We start from the raw sequence: 15,769 nt of genomic DNA on the forward strand, positions 1-15,769 counted from the left end.
AGCTGGGGACAGCAAATCCTCCAGGAATGTTATTGCTGGCCTGGGTTTTCCTGTGAGAAGCTTAGTAGCTCTAGAGACTCTTTAGTGAATGGTGCTAAGTATTTCTAGTAGTCATAACAAGTGAGAAAAAAATGAAGATGAAAAGAGTTTTACCCATATGGCAGCGTGATCCAGTCCATCCCGGGGGGCAGTCACACTGGTAAGGGGCCACACAGCGACCTCCATTGAGACACGGCAGAATGCATATTGCTAAGGACAGGAGAAGAGACTCAGTGAAAAGAGTTATCTCCCATGAAAACAAAGAATAAAGTGAGCAAGAAATGAACTTATGTTTATGTATTATTTGAACATGAATTGATCAGGTTCATAATCACAGACTGATAAATGAAGGAAGCCAAGAAACAAATGCAGCAACCAGCAGAACACGTATATTTCTTCTGCTTTAATGCCTGTTCTTTCCTCAAAACTATTAAGTATCCCTATTAGTATCAGACTTTGAAGAACTGAAGCAGGCTGTTCTTCAACACTAGTGAAAGAGCACCCAAAAGCAGAATTGCATCAATTGAAAAAGTGCTTATTTTGTTTTGGGGATGGTAAGGAATGGTCATTCATCCATTAAAAAAAAAAGTTGGTCCTTTCTGTTCTCTCTAATTTGACAAGCAGAAGAACCTAACATTTTTTATGGGGTTTGTCTTTAATTTTCCCACCTGGTCCACTGCAGTAAATTCACTTGTCTTACCTACAACATCCTTAAAATTACAGTCAGGGATGATATACATACGCTCTTCACAGAGACGACCCATCCAGCCATCTGGACATGAGCAGGCATTTGGTCGCTCACAGATGCCACCATTCTGACACGGGAACCGACAGACAGCTGAAAACAATACAATTTCATGACAAACTCAAAAAGATTAACTAGAAGCCTAGTAATTCTGTATTTCACAGTTGTAAAGTTTAGAGTAGAACAAACAAAAATAGTTAAACATGATGACTTTGGTTTCAAAGACTATATAGTTTTTTGGCTTTGTGTGCTGGACCAGGTACTGTAAGCAGAGGTGTTAGAACCATTAAGACAATAAGAAACTGTCAATGGCATCAATAAAAACTTAGAAGTTTTTTCAGTAAATTATGGGTAAATTACTTGGACAATGTTTAAAGGCTGACACTATGCTTTCATTTGCTTTTCCGCACTCACTTTTGTAAAACAAAACAAAAAACCACATTCCAAACAAAAACTACTATCTCACCATCCCCTCCCCCTTTTTTGTTTTTCTTTTCTCTTCTAAATTAACTTTGAAATAAAACCAAGCTTTCTTTTAACACTCTTATGAAACACCAACATAGTGCTGTCCGGCATAATATAGGGCTTGTCGAAAATAAGATTAAATGCTGTGGTAGAACAAGCAACTTTTATTGTACTATCATCCACCACAATGAGATAATGAGCAGTGACCCACAAGGGTGCAGCAGTAGCACAGTGAAGTGTTTACCTGTGGAACCCAAAGTGTGATTATAAACCTCATTTAGCATTCAAGGATCGCCTGCTACAAGCTCAGGAGTGTTGCATCCCAACTAGAAGGAAGTGCAGCAGGAGGGCCAGGAGACCTCCTTGGATGGATAAAGAGCTGCTGAGAAAAATTCACAGGAAAAAAGAGGCTTATAAAAGGTGGAAACAAGGACAGGTGGCCTGGGATGAATACAGGGATGTTGTCAGGGTAGTTAGGGACCAAGTTAGGAAAGCTAAGGCCACAAGGATGATCAGGGGACTGAAGCACCTCCCATATGAAGACAGGCTGAGAAAGTTGGGGCTGTTCAGCCTGGAGAAGAGAAGGCTGCGTGGAGACCTCATAGCAGCCTTCCAGTATCTGAAGGGGGCCTACAGGGATGCTGGGGAGGGACTCTTCATTAGGGACTGTAGTGACAGGACAAGGGGTAATGGGTTGAAACTTAAACAGGGGAGGTTTAGACTGGATATAAGGAAGAAATTCTTTACTGTGAGGGTGGTGAGGTACTGGAATGGGTTGCCCATGGAGGTGGTGAATGCTCCATCCCTGGCAGTGTTCAAGACCAGGTTGGATGAAGCCTTGGGTGATATGGTTTAGTGTGAGGTGTCCCTGCCCATGGCAGGAGGGTTGGAAGTAGATGATCTTGAGGTCCTTTCCAACCCTAACTATTCTATGATTCTATGATTCACACTGACTGGTGCTCCCTGGCTTGTATACCTGTTAATGAGCACCTGACCATAAAAGTGAGGAATTCAAAGTGTACTTTATCATGCTAGCCCAACATGTTGTCTGTACAGGCTTTGGACTTCACCACGTCAATATGACATTGTGCTGGATCTTGGCTAATACATACAGGGAAACCAGGACTACTTTACAAAATCAGGTGGCAAGCTATGTACAAATGTGTCAGACTTAAGTACAATCCTCGTTATGTTGGGTTGCATACTATACACAGAAGATAAAAAATTGTGGCTTTGAGATGATACTACAGAACAAATAAGTAATCAGATTAACTTCTAATTAGTGGTAGTTATGAACACAGAAGTAACCTCAGGAAACTCAGTCTGAACTGTTGTGTTTTATCTTTAATTAGTTCAGCAAAATATGAATTTAGGCTTTGAGTGTTTCAGATCTTGTTCAATGTTAGTATTAAATACCAATAGTGGTTTAGCATGTGGAAATATTCTTCAGACCTGAGCTCCACATTGGAAAGAATGCAAATCTTCCCCTGACAGAGCCAAACTTGAGCCACTCTTGCAGCTAAGCTATGCCAATCTGCAAGCTATAGCTTGGAGTCTCTTGAAATGAGGCCAAAGCTTTTGCCATTTTGTTTTTCCATCTCAAGAGCCTTCACATCAAATGTCAGCTGATAATGAGAACGGGAAGGGACCTGAAGCCCTGGCAGGTTCACGGAAGTTGCAATATTTTAACAGATGTTTTGAACATTTTTTTGTTATAATGGTTGTTATGACTACATAGACAGCTTGTCTGGGTGTTGGCTAAAGCATAATAGTGTGCCAACCAGAATTCTTTTGTGCAATGAAAAATTACAAAAGTTGAAACAAAAATCATTTAAAGCTTTGTGTGATCCACACCACTTAAACAATATCCCATGGATGTATAATAGGATGTGAGATAAAAGGTTTGTGCATAACTAATTATCCCATGTTAAAATCAAAGCCCATCAAAAATGCCCCCTGAAATGTATTTTCTCTTTCTGTGTCAGTGGAGAAGATGTGGATTTTTCATGAGTTACAGAAATCACTTTGGAACTCCAGCTCGATCAGCGATCCAGGATCTCAGGCAGAGATAGGCTTTTCCTGGATTTCTGCCCAGGCCCTGGTTGTGAAACTGAATGAGACAGTATCATCCCTAGGTGTGCACTTGTTATACATCAATTCAGGCAGACAGAGACTCTGTGTCTGTAGCTCTGGGGATTATTCTTCACTTGACAGACAAGACTAGAGAAAGTCTTGGGGGGGGAAGTTAAGCTGGGATCTCATTCTCTTTTTCTGCTATTGTGAAAGCAATCAGGGCAAATGCAGTCCTGGTGTGCTGGCGAGAGAATGGGAACCATCAATTATGAGCTCAGTTAGTGGTAGTAGATCTCACATTCATGGTATCAATCCTATTCTTTGAGATCCCCTTGTTGGGATCCATGCCAGAGAGTTACCTCCACAGGACACAAAACCATTACACCTCTGCAAGACAAACACGGGTAAGAAGGGGAAAATATAATTTCTGGTATCTGATCTCATCTTTGCCAGCAAATTTCCTCCATGTCTCTGTTGTCCTCTCACTATGCTCTTCTATGCTGACAGGGTATGAACTTTTTGGTTAGCAGTTCCACACTGACCACTCTCACTACTCTCTGACCACAGCAAGATGTGGGCAGAGGGCAAAGAGACAACACAGATTCTAGATCATTTCAGAGAGAAAAAATTGGAGTCAGACAAACTGTGTGCATGTGTGCAGCCTGCTGAGTCCTGCAGGTGTTTGTGATTGGCGGACCCAGTCTAATACTTCTTGCCCTGAAACTCAGACCAGAACCTGGCCTGCAATCCCTAAGCAGCAGTGATTCATGCAAGTGCAGCTGTGGTGAGAGCTCTTCCAAAGAAGCTAATGATGTCTCCTTTTTAATTACAATATTTACATTAACAAACCTGTTTAACTGGGCCAGAACATTTCAAGAAGGTTTAGAACACATTAGCAACCAGCTCACAGAGCCAAAACCCAGAAATGCAGTGTGAGTCATTACATTGAGTGCTTTTATGCTGCTTCTGATGTAGATCACAAAGGCTTGGATCCTGTACGCCTTTTGTTAGGCAAATCCCCAAATGAATTATACAACAGTTTTTAAAGATTACTTTGACATGTGTCATGAAAACACAGGCCATTCCTCTCAGAAACATTGTTAGTCCTTTTTAGTTCCCCTTTTAGTCCTTTTCAGTTCCCCTTTCAGGTGAAAAGAGGGGGTGGATATTGTTCTTCCTCTCCCTTTGTACACCAAAGGGCAAGTTGTTGTGTTTTGTTCTCCTGCAGTACACCCTGATAATCTGTCCACCTCATCCCTTAGTTTTTTAAGTAATTTTCCGTAAAACTTATTCCTCTGAGCAGTTGCAGTAGACTCAATGGTGTTGCAAATCGGAAACATATTTTAAAGTGCTTTGCAGATAGGCCCTTCCAGGCTGATAGTAACCAGTGGCAAGAACCTCTCTTTGCAGAAAAATACAGCTCTTGCATAAAATAGGGTTCTGTGTAACTAACAAATATTAAATAAGCATAAAAAGTAAAGCTGGTGATACTAAAGGGGCAGCTGAAGAATCAAAATCATTACAATCTGAAGAGATAATATGCAAATTTTTTTTTTTATGAATTCAAGCTTAAGTAGAGTAGCTGTCATGCAGAGATCCCTTTAATTCTGTAGTCATCACAGTTTAGACAGAAATGACACAATACTTGGCAAACTTTTCAGAAAAGGCTCAGTGCTTTGGGAGTATAAGTTCAGGACTTTTGATACCTCTTGACACATGAAGTAGCCCAGGTGCTTTTACTGTGCATCTTCTCTATTTGGCTACTTGACGGATGATTCTTCATGGCAGTGACAAACCATGGTCACATAATGAGAAGAAAGCTGTTTTTCAGGAGCATCTTCTTTTCCTGAAACTCCTGTTCAGGAGTGACAGGCCTGGTTCTTTGGCTCTGGGTCTCCTTAAAAATCACCTATCGATATGTGATTTTTAGGCAAGACAATTGTAACTATACAGAATTCTAAGAGAGTGCTTGCTTTCATAGAGTAGGGCAACCAAGCTTGTCTAGATCTTAGTATTCACAGTATCTTGCTGCCATAACTCATTAAAAAAAATAAAATGGTGAGGGGACCCTGATCAGGCAGGCTTAGCTCAGTGCAGAATTCTCCATCTCCAGAGAGTTTCTGACTCAAAAATCACAGAATCATAGAATCAACTAGGTTGGAAAAGACTTTTAAGACCATCAAGTCCAACCATTACACCAGGACTGCCAAGACCACCATTAAACTATGTCACCATACCATGAGGGCCTCATCTGCAGAGTTTTTGAACACTTCCAGGGACGGTGATTCCACCACTTCCCTGGGCAGCCTGTTCCAATGCCTGAGCACCCTCTCTGTAAAGAAATTTTTCATAATATCCAACCTAAACCTTCCCTGGCACAGCTTGAGGCCATTACTTCTTGTTCTATCACTTGTTACCTGGCAGGAGAGACTGACCTCACCTCACTACAACTTCCTTTCAGGTAGCTGTAGAGAGTGATAAGGTCCCCACTGAGCCTTCTCCTCTCCAGACTAAATACCCCCAGGTCCCTCAGCCACTTCCCATCACACTTGTGCTCCAGACCCTTCACCAGCTTCTTCGTTGCTCTTCTTTGGATGTGCTCAAGCACCTCGGTGTCTCTCTTGTAGTGAAGGGCCCAGAACTGAACACAGGATTCAAGGTACAGCCTCACCAGTGCCCAGTGCAGGGGGATGATCACTGCCCTGGCCCTGCTGGCCACACTATTGCTGATAGAGGCTAGGATGTTGCTGGCCGCCTTGGCTGTCTGGGTACAAGCTGGCTCATGTTCAGCAGCTGTCAGTCAGCAACCCCAGGTCCTTTTCCATGAGCAGCTTTCCAGCCACTCTGCCCCAAGCCTGTAGTGTTGCATGGGGTTGTATTGGGCCAAGTGCAGGATCTGGCACTTTGCCTTGTTGACCCTCATACCATTGGCCACAGCCTATCAATCCAGCCTGTCCTGATCCCTCTGAAGAGCTTCGCTATCCTTCAGCAGATCAGCACTCCCACCCAACTTGGTGTGGTCTGCAAATTTACTCAATCCCCTCATCCAGATCATCAATGAAGACATTAAACAACACCGGCTCTAACACTGAGCCCTGAAGGACACCATCAGGGATGGATCATCAGCTAAATGTGACATCATTCACCACGACTTTTTGGACTCAGACATCCGTCCAGTTTCCAACCCAGTGAAGAATACACATATCCAGGCCATGAGCAGCCAATTTCTCCAGGAGAACACTGTGGGAGACAGTGTCAAATGCTTTACTTAAGTCCAAACAGACAATGTCTACAGCCCTTCCTTCATCAACCAGGCAGGTGGCCTTACCATAGAAGGAGATCAGGTTGGTCAAGCAGCACCTGCCCTTCATGAACCCATGCTGACTGAGCCTAAGCCCTCTGCTTTCCCGTATGTGCTTTATGATCACACTCAGGATGATATGCTCCATGACATTCCCTGGCACTGAGCTCACTGATGCACCTGTAGTCTTCTGAGTTCTTCCTTCCTGCCCTTTTTTCAGAGAGGCATCAAACTGGTCAACCTCAAATCCTCTGGGGCTTAGCAAGCTCCTTTGCCAGCTCCTTCAGCACTCTTGGGTGGAACCTATTCAACCCCGTAGATTTGTATATGTCTAAGTGGAGCAGGAGGTTGCTAACCATTTCTTCCTGAATTAAGGAGACTTCAATCAGCTCATCTCTGCCATCCAACTCAGAGAACTGAGTACCTTGAGGATGGCTGGTGTGACAATTAAAGACTGAAGCAAATAGCCAAGTAGGGAGGAAGTACTGTTGCTTCTATGGGGAGCTGAGACTTGCAGGAGAAGAGACAGACCTGGCAATTTGGATGTGGGCTTTAATGTTCCCAGGTGAGCATTCTGGCACCTTTCCTCTTCTGTGGGAGTTCTCAAGCTGAGGGAATGGGGCTGCTAGTGACTGGCTACTAATATGCCCTGAGGTTTCTTTGCTTTTAATACTCATATTTCTAAGCAAAATACCTAACTATAGTATGGTTGCTGTTACACCACCTGAGATAAGAATTCAGGGTGCAGCTAACTCATTGCTCTATAGCTACCCAGCAGCAGCAGGCTAGTCAAGCTTCTGATGCGAAAATGGCAGATGGTAAGGTCTTTTCCATCAAAGCTCTGTGACCCTGAAACCTTTTTGCTATGCCTCATCCTTGGTTTTAAGTTAGTGTTTGAAGATGATTATATTTAACTGTTTAGTTTATCATGTCATCTATGATTTGTATTAATTTCCCCCATTTTCTGTTATTTTTTTTTAATCTGAATCTTCTGTATGAAAGAATTAATTCTGTAATTTAAACAAACCACAAGGTGACATTTTCCTGCTGGTATGCCAAGGGTGGAAAGGCTAGACTTTGTCTTTGCTAGTTTGTTAAAATCATGAATTTTCTGTAGTACTTGGTCTGTATTATTTAGTGAGCTGTATCAACCTATCCTTAACTATTTTATTGCAAAATAATTTTCAGGAGTGGTCATGCTCTAAACACAGTGAGAGGCTAAGCAACCACTCAATCTCTTTGTTTTTCTGCAGTGCTTCATCTTTGACTGTGAAAACTGACTGGCAGTGCTTATTTGAAACAGCTCAGCATGTCAGAAAAATGACTGGTTCTGTCACTTTCTCATAGAAGATGTGAGGAGAGAGGATCTTAGGTGTGGGATACAACATTGTATCAAAGTGAACTGTAAGATTAGCAAGGACTAAAGAGAAAAATTGTGGAAGCCTTGTCTTCCACTTGGAAATAAAGCAACATCCCACACTTTAAAAGGCACTGGGTGAAACTATGACTGTACTGAAACTAGCAAAAAAATGTCACTTTTGTCTTTATGGCAGCTAGGATGACACCTCTGTGCTTACGGCAAGATATGCTGCTGTGCATAAAAAAGACTCACCTTTGCAGATAGGTGGTGTTGTCCATGTTCCATTTTCTAAACAAATGCTCCGCAGGGGCCCCTCCAGAATGTACCCACTGTAGCATGAATAGGTGACCATGTCTCCATACTGATAGAAGCTACCACGAATCAGAGCATTCTCTGTGTGAGCTGGGGGGCCGCAAGATATCTCTAAACAAAAGAAATTACCCAGAGGCTGGTGAGCTGCAATAGTTTGAAATATGATAGTTTCTAACCCTGGACATGCTACTGCGGACAAAGGACCTGGGAGGTGCCAGAGAGACACCTCTGGTGAGAAATCAGTAAGCAGGACTTCTTCATGGTGCACTCACCTCAGATTCTCCGTGAGAATCTGTAGATACACCCAGTGAGCAGGGAGATGACAAGCAATAGCAGTTTTAGGTAATGCAACAATGACTATATCCACCATACAGACCAGAAACTTTCAGATGGTCCCAAGGATAAATATGAGACTGGGTTTGTAGAGTGAGGTGATGTCATTGTCTGAACTAAACAAAATTGCCTGCAAGAAGCCAAGAAGCTTTCAGACATGCCTGCAAAAGGACACTATGTCTTCTGTCAGTGTCAATAAACACAATAAAGGGCAGCACCTCTCCGTACAACCATTGTCTCCACCACCCATAATCTCACAGAAGTAATTCTCAGAATATTTAGGGTATACAACAGCCTAATCCCAGCTGAGAAGAAAATTACAGTTGGGCCTAGTACACAGTGGGACAAATGCTCATGGGGCATCAACCTACATAGTCATATTCTGGATCCCTTTAAAGAAATAGTACTGTTACAAAAAATAGAAGAAACAGCTCTTCTAGGGAGCTTCTTAGGCCACCTTTATATGCCTGAATCTCCTGAAGCAATCAATCTCTTCAAATGGCAGTAACAGACAAAAGCTCTCTTCTCCCAGAATAACTGCACCTAGGTGGAGAACTCTGCTGACAGGTCCATGCCGTCTCTCTCCTGTGTGACACAGTTGTGGTTACCAGCCCCCTGGAGAGCACCAAGCCCTGTGGAACTGTACCTCATGTACTTACTTTCACATTTAGCTGTGGCTGCAGTCCAAGTCTCATCAGCATTACAGGTGATCACAGACTGTCCTTTCAGTTGGTAGCCTTCTCTGCACTTGATGGATATGTTCTGACCAACATAAAAATCCACTTCGGACAGAACGGCATTCTCTGGGATTATGAAAGGAACAGGACAAGGGTTTGCTGTTCAAAGAAAGGGTGTGAGGGAAAAGGAGAAGGGAAAGAAAAGGATATTTTAGAATAGTTTCTGCAAATTTCAGAATCGAATTATATGAAAAGCAATAGAAATGAATGCTGGGCACAAGTCCAATTTGTAAAATTATGAGATCTGCGACATAAAATAATAAAAATAGAAGGTTTAATGCTCTGCTGACAGATGGCTTGCTATCATACTCTACTGATGCCAGTAGAAGATATACTAAGGATTTAATAGGGGAATATCCTAATTGTTACAATCAAACCATTCTCTCTTGTTCTTCCTGTTTACCATAACCTTACTACAAAAAAAGGAGCCAGACATATCCTACTTCTTGTTCTGAGGGGCTGGATCAATCAAGAGCAGCAAAAATACAGGTGTCTGAGCAGAGATTTACAACAACATTCATTAGGGTTTAGAATTTTTGATATTCTTATTTATTGCTGGTTGTAAGTATGATGAGCTACTTTTGCACGGAATATTGATCTCATTACGAATGTGGAAAAGGTTGGACTCTACATACAGCAGAGACTGATGTCAGTTTTCTGAAACTAAAATCCTAGGAGTCCTTTGCAATACAAGAATTACATGTCTCAATTAACCACCTTAAGACTACAGTGGATCTTAAAATTAGTTACAGACACATGCAGCCACAAGGAAAGGTGTATGTGCACAATGCACATGTGCATAAGGTGCTGTTTCACAGAGTAATTTACACAGCCGTGAAGTCCCAACCTCTGCAAAGCAGGGCCAACTAGGTCAGAAGTTGCTTTGGGACTTGACCAGGTGAAATTTGAGTATTGCCAAGGATGGAAATTTTAAGTCCTCTCTGGATCCCCGCTCCTGTGTTAGAATGCTGTGATGGTGTGAAGTTTCTTCAAATACATAACTGGAATTTCTTTTGTTGCAACTTCACATTCACAGCCTCTCCGCCTATCGCTGTGCACCTCTGAGAAGAGTCTGGCTCTTTTTTCTCTACATTCCCCCAGCAGTCAATTGTAGACAGTAATAAGGTCTCCCTTTTGCCTTCTCCAAACTTCTTTTACCTTCTTCTCATACATTATGTGGTTGACTACAACTGACTCCATTTTATATCAGCTTTCCAACTAAAGGGAACTATGCAGAACACAGCTTGCTATTTTACTGTCACAAAACCCCACTCAGACAAGATTAACACTTCTCAGTAACTGCTTCCTTTGTTCCTCTGTAAAAAATGAGTTGCACACCAACAGATCTCCCAATGTAGTCCAAGCCAATTATTTAAACTACAAGTGACAAATTCTGTGCGTGGCCACTCCAGAAATTACAGAAGAAAATTATAGCACATTTCCACAAAGATCTGCAGAATTTGCCCTCATTTATTGTCAGTTTAAATGAAGAGCAGCCTAGCCTTTCGTGCTTACAAACTGAGACCACTTTTTCAATATAAAGCTAACACACGTTTACAGAGAGGCAAGGGATTGCTCCATCTTCCATCTCTCGTGCACTCTGCTGCAGGTTCCCCCTCCAAGCTGTATCCCCTCTTGCAGAAATATGTTATTGTACTTCCAAATGTATTGTTTTCATAAACTGCCTTCCCATTCAGCAAGGAAACTGGAACTTTGCATCGGGTTTCTGCAAAGCAAGAGCTCTTATTAATTTCACTTAATATTAGACCTAAACTTCAACAATTCCTGAATTACATAATATATTTAAAAGTAGCAGCCACAGACTAATAAATTATGAGGAGCATTGATGAGAGTTCAGTAGCCCTGGAAATCAAACATAGCCAACCTAGGGAAGGAGCTCCACCCAGTGAGAGGGAAAAGCCACAGCTACATATTTTTAAGGTCAGCAAAAAGTGGCAGTGTTGGAGAGGAGAGAACACATTTTTGAGTTTGTATTGCATCAGAACATGGAAATGCTTCTTTCTTGACACTGAGAGATACCCCAGAAACTTTCAGCCCTTTGCACCTTCCTTTTCACCTTACAAGTAATATCAGTGAGATGCAGGATAGGCCACTGATATTACTAGTTGCCCCTCTCAAGATTCTCAGCTGCGTTTATCAAGCCAGCAGGCAGACAGTCCAAACTGAGTTACTACTGCTACACAAGAGACGCTATTCTGTGTCCCATTTTCCATTTGATTTTCCTAGGTGGTCTGTGTAATGTGATGACTGAAGATTAAACTCTGAGAGAGAGACAAGGCCATCAGGGAAGAGGAAGAGAGGATTTAGTGAAACGGCTGTGGTCAGTGTTGATGGTCGTCTTTGATATCTGCTCAGCACTGATAGTGTGTGACTTTTCTTAGGTGCCTGACTAGGTATTAGAGACCTCTTCTTATGTGGATGTCCCCTAGCAGCTTTCCAGATTGCTACTATAAGGAATCTGCAATGCATTAGGTACTGCTGGGCACAATGATCTCTGCATTTTGTCGTTTCCCAGTACTGCATCTGATGGTCCCTAGCCCTCAAGCAGTCTTCCTAGCTCTGGTGCAAGGACCCTACCCTTCTGCCTTGAAAGGAAGATCATCATTTTCCATTTGGTCTTACTTTGGTGAAGCTGTCACAGCATGCTAGTCCCCCCTGAATCTGTGTGTAGCTGGGTGTGGAGACATCAATATGTCAGCTCCATGAACGAATGCCAGGAGCAGCTAGAAAAGCAAGCAGGATGCTGGGTCGAGCATCTAGTTTGTGAGATTTGAGGCATATGCAACAGGGACAACAGTTTGAAAGGAAGTGCAATGGGCAAGAATTGAACTAGTGTGTTTCTGTGAGGAAAGGAAAAGTGTGAAGCCCAGGCTTAGTATTTTCATGGCAAAGAGGCCAGAAATGGAGAACACTCATACTTTGAAGTTTATGATGCTGCAATTTAATAAGCTTCTATGTAATTTACATTTTGAACAGAGCCATCTAACAATAGTGGCTATCTGTTCAAACTTGGGATTGTGTTGATAACCTTGTTTCCACCCACTCCATATGACACAGACAGGTCTCGCTTGGCACTCATTCTGTTGAGGTGGCACCTCAAAGCAGTCATTTGCAAAATCATACATTCATAGCATTTGTTCATGTGAGGATTGTGGAGGTTAAAGGCTGAACTATTGAGACTGTCCTTGGGGCCCAAAAACCACAAAAAGAATAACAAATTAATAATTGACTACAGAAGGCTGCTGGGAGAAAAGTTACTTGTCCTCACAGCCTATCACCTTCTGCTAGGGGGTTGATTTTCTGACATGGCAAGTAACCTCTTCTCTCATTTAGCTTGTTAAACTGCAGATGAAAACCCTAGGAAAATGTCCAAGCTCTTTCTGGCTTGGAAACAGGCAGTGTTCCCTGTGACACATTTTGTTTTTCAAGCACTTTTTTGATGCACATTGCAGATCTTTTTCCCAGATTTATGATAATATGATATGCACACACAAGAGAAGAGCTATTGCTTATCCCAGATCAGAGTGTACCAGGCCATGAAACTGAACAGTTACCTTCACATGATGGCAATGGCTTGCTCCAGCTCCCACTGGCAAGACATGTGATGTTCTGGGGCCCGACAAGATGGTATCCAGTGTTGCACACAAAGGTCACGTTACTCCTGTATGTGTTTCCTGTAGAAATGGCCTCTGCTTTTTCTATGGAGGGATGCAGTCCACAAGTAATTCCTAGGAGAGAAGAAAACTTTCTGGCTTTAAATAGTCAAGGAAGGCCTTTCTGTCTTATCTGTTACACACTGACAGTTCTGTTCACACACTGAATCAATGGAAAGATGGGAAAGAGCAGCTATGAAGTATTATATGGAAAAGGGTTATACAATGCCTTGCCTTCCCTCTCTCCTGGGGTTCAGGCTTCAGGCACCTGAGAAAGAATGTGCCCAAATGTATCTGATGGTGTTATAAGCTATGAGGTGTTGTAGGCTTAAATTACAAGCTTAAACTAACAATAGTGTGTGTGGCTTTAAACTAACATAGTAAAGTAGAGCAAACTGTTCTAACTTGCTAACATGTAGGGAGTAACGAATATCTGGCTGACAAGGGAAGGAACATTGTGGGACTGATAACAACTAAGGAGACAGTAAATATGACCAAGGATGCCAGCCTTCAAGATGGCAGAGTAGTGCCCAATGTGGTGCAAGACTAGAACAGAACAGAAGCAAGGACATACCACTGCTAATGCAGCACTAGGATCTTGAGAGCATGCACTAGCACTGAGGTCATGAAGCAAACACAGTGAGAAAGACTATTAGTGACCATCAGAGACCCCTACTCAGCAAGAAAGTGCATGTGTAATTTGAATGCAAACATTATAATTAGTTCCCAGAAAATCTCATGTATATGTAAATAATTCCCTGGAAAAGCTGTAAGCATGCATGAGCATGTTAAATATATAGCTGGCAAGTGATGGGTGAGCTCACCTTTGTGAAACTATTCACATGTGTGCCCAGCGCTGCAATAAAGAATGCCTGCTTTCTATAACTCCAAATCTAGTTTTAGAGAGTTTATCTGACCGACTTTTACAGTAACAGCATGTTCAGAGTGATCCAGAATATTTCTCCAGAGCAGGCCAGAAAGTGCATTTGCAGCCTCCTTTTGCTCTCTATACAGTGGAAGGCAATCTCAAGATGTGCCCAAGAATAAATGACAATAAAGAAAGATCTTGCCCCCTGTCCCACAATTACTGTGGAGACCAAACTTATCAAAGGTGAGAGAGAAGAATGCAAGGAGTAGGACTACAACATCACCATGAGAATGTGGAAAAAAAATTAGTAAAGACTAAAGTCTTGGCATTTCCTTTATAAGCTGTATGAAATAAGTCATAAATCTTTCTTTGCATGCTCCTGCAATTTTCACCTTCTGCATCACAGAGAATCAAGATTTGATCCTAGGGAACAGACTCCTGACCTCCAGACATACAGTGCAGGAAGGACATATTAGCCTTGGCATAGCAGAGACGACCCATCCTGGCACATGGTATCGAAGGCCCTGCACACTACAATGGAAAGCACAATAAAGACAGCAGACCACAGTCCTCCCTTACCTACCTGGGCATGACTCCATGCCTGTAGCATTTTAATGGGCCAAAAGGAGCTCCTGTCAGATCAGAGAGGAACTGTCACTGATAACTTCTCTGCTAGCTTTTCCGCTGGCTGCTCTTGCCACAGCCCTCCAGCTGGAGGGGGAGACTGGGAGGAAGCCAGCAAAAGCACCCTCTTGCTTTGTTCTCTGGCTCTCCTGAAAGCTACCACCGTGTTGCTGTGCTTGCTACTTACGTATGCATGAAGGGGCAGAGGGGCTCCACTTTTTGTCAACGTGGCAAATCCTTCGGCTTGGTCCCTGTAGCTCAAAGCCAGGGTCACAGCTGTAAAATACTTCGCTGCCAAGAAGGAACTCCTCTCCTTGAACAGATCCATTTTCTATCATGTCTGGGAGCCCACATGAAACCCCTGTAACACAAGGAATATGTTCCAATCAGACATAATGCATATGTTGTATCCAGTTCACAGCTACTCCACAGGTTTTACTCTGAGAAACAGCGAAAGAAGACAGTTTATCTGAGCATTCCCAGATATTTGCCCCTGTGTAGTAGAACAGTACCATGCTTGGTGCTTCTAGTTCCTGCTAAAAGACAAAATCCATTGTGGCTGTGATGGCAGGAAGCCTCATGAAATTCCACTGTAGCAAATTACAGCCAACAGCTGATGTCCACGTAAGTATTTATATAGACATCTCCTCTTTTGCCACTGCAGTCACTGGGCATCAGACATCTCACAGAAGTGAAATACCTTTGGGAATGAGTATCCACAGAGTTACATTTGAGGATGCTAAATACCTGTGACTCCTGGCAACCAACATATTCAGAGGTCTTCAGTAATCCCAGAAATCATTACTCAAGCATCAGAACTATTTAAATTTGGAAACTGTCTGCACAGCTTACTTAGGGGTAGAAAAAGAAAGAAAGGCAGAAAGGTGTAGTGACTGCCTTCATATTATTGCCTGCACACCCCAGCAATCCTGCAGCTCTTCCAGGATGTTATCAACAGTACTTACCGAAATTTTTAAGCAAATGCAGACAGTATGAGTAATAAGGGAAAATGAACATTAGTGTTTCCTGTTGTGCAATTGTGTAACTTGACCAACAGTAATTTATAAACTCAGGTGGAACATACTTCTGCACACCGGCACTGTGCCACTCCAGAGCTTGTCTTCTTGGCAAGTCCGTTCTGTATCACCCTGTGAAACAAAAGAAAATGCTCAAAGAACAACTTTACTTTGACAGCTATTTTCTCCCATCAACTCTAGTATCCAGCAAGGCCAGGATGT

General features: G+C 42.5%; 1 protein-coding gene across 1 annotated transcript in view; it reads right to left on the reverse strand.

The window, feature by feature from the left end:
- Positions 1-15,769, reverse strand: part of SVEP1 (sushi, von Willebrand factor type A, EGF and pentraxin domain containing 1) — a 131,036-nt gene that overhangs the window by 6,646 nt on the left and 108,621 nt on the right. Inside the window, exons 41-46 of the mRNA XM_005154848.3 lie at positions 15,616-15,679; positions 10,918-11,091; positions 9,288-9,464; positions 8,236-8,406; positions 782-877; positions 154-249 (exon numbers count right to left, since the gene is read on the reverse strand). Coding sequence (XP_005154905.1) covers positions 154-249; positions 782-877; positions 8,236-8,406; positions 9,288-9,464; positions 10,918-11,091; positions 15,616-15,679 — 778 coding nt within the window. The remainder of the gene's footprint in view (positions 1-153; positions 250-781; positions 878-8,235; positions 8,407-9,287; positions 9,465-10,917; positions 11,092-15,615; positions 15,680-15,769) is intronic.

Source organism: Melopsittacus undulatus, chromosome Z (genome assembly GCF_012275295.1).
Source record: "Melopsittacus undulatus isolate bMelUnd1 chromosome Z, bMelUnd1.mat.Z, whole genome shotgun sequence".
NCBI lineage: Eukaryota > Metazoa > Chordata > Aves > Psittaciformes > Psittaculidae > Melopsittacus > Melopsittacus undulatus.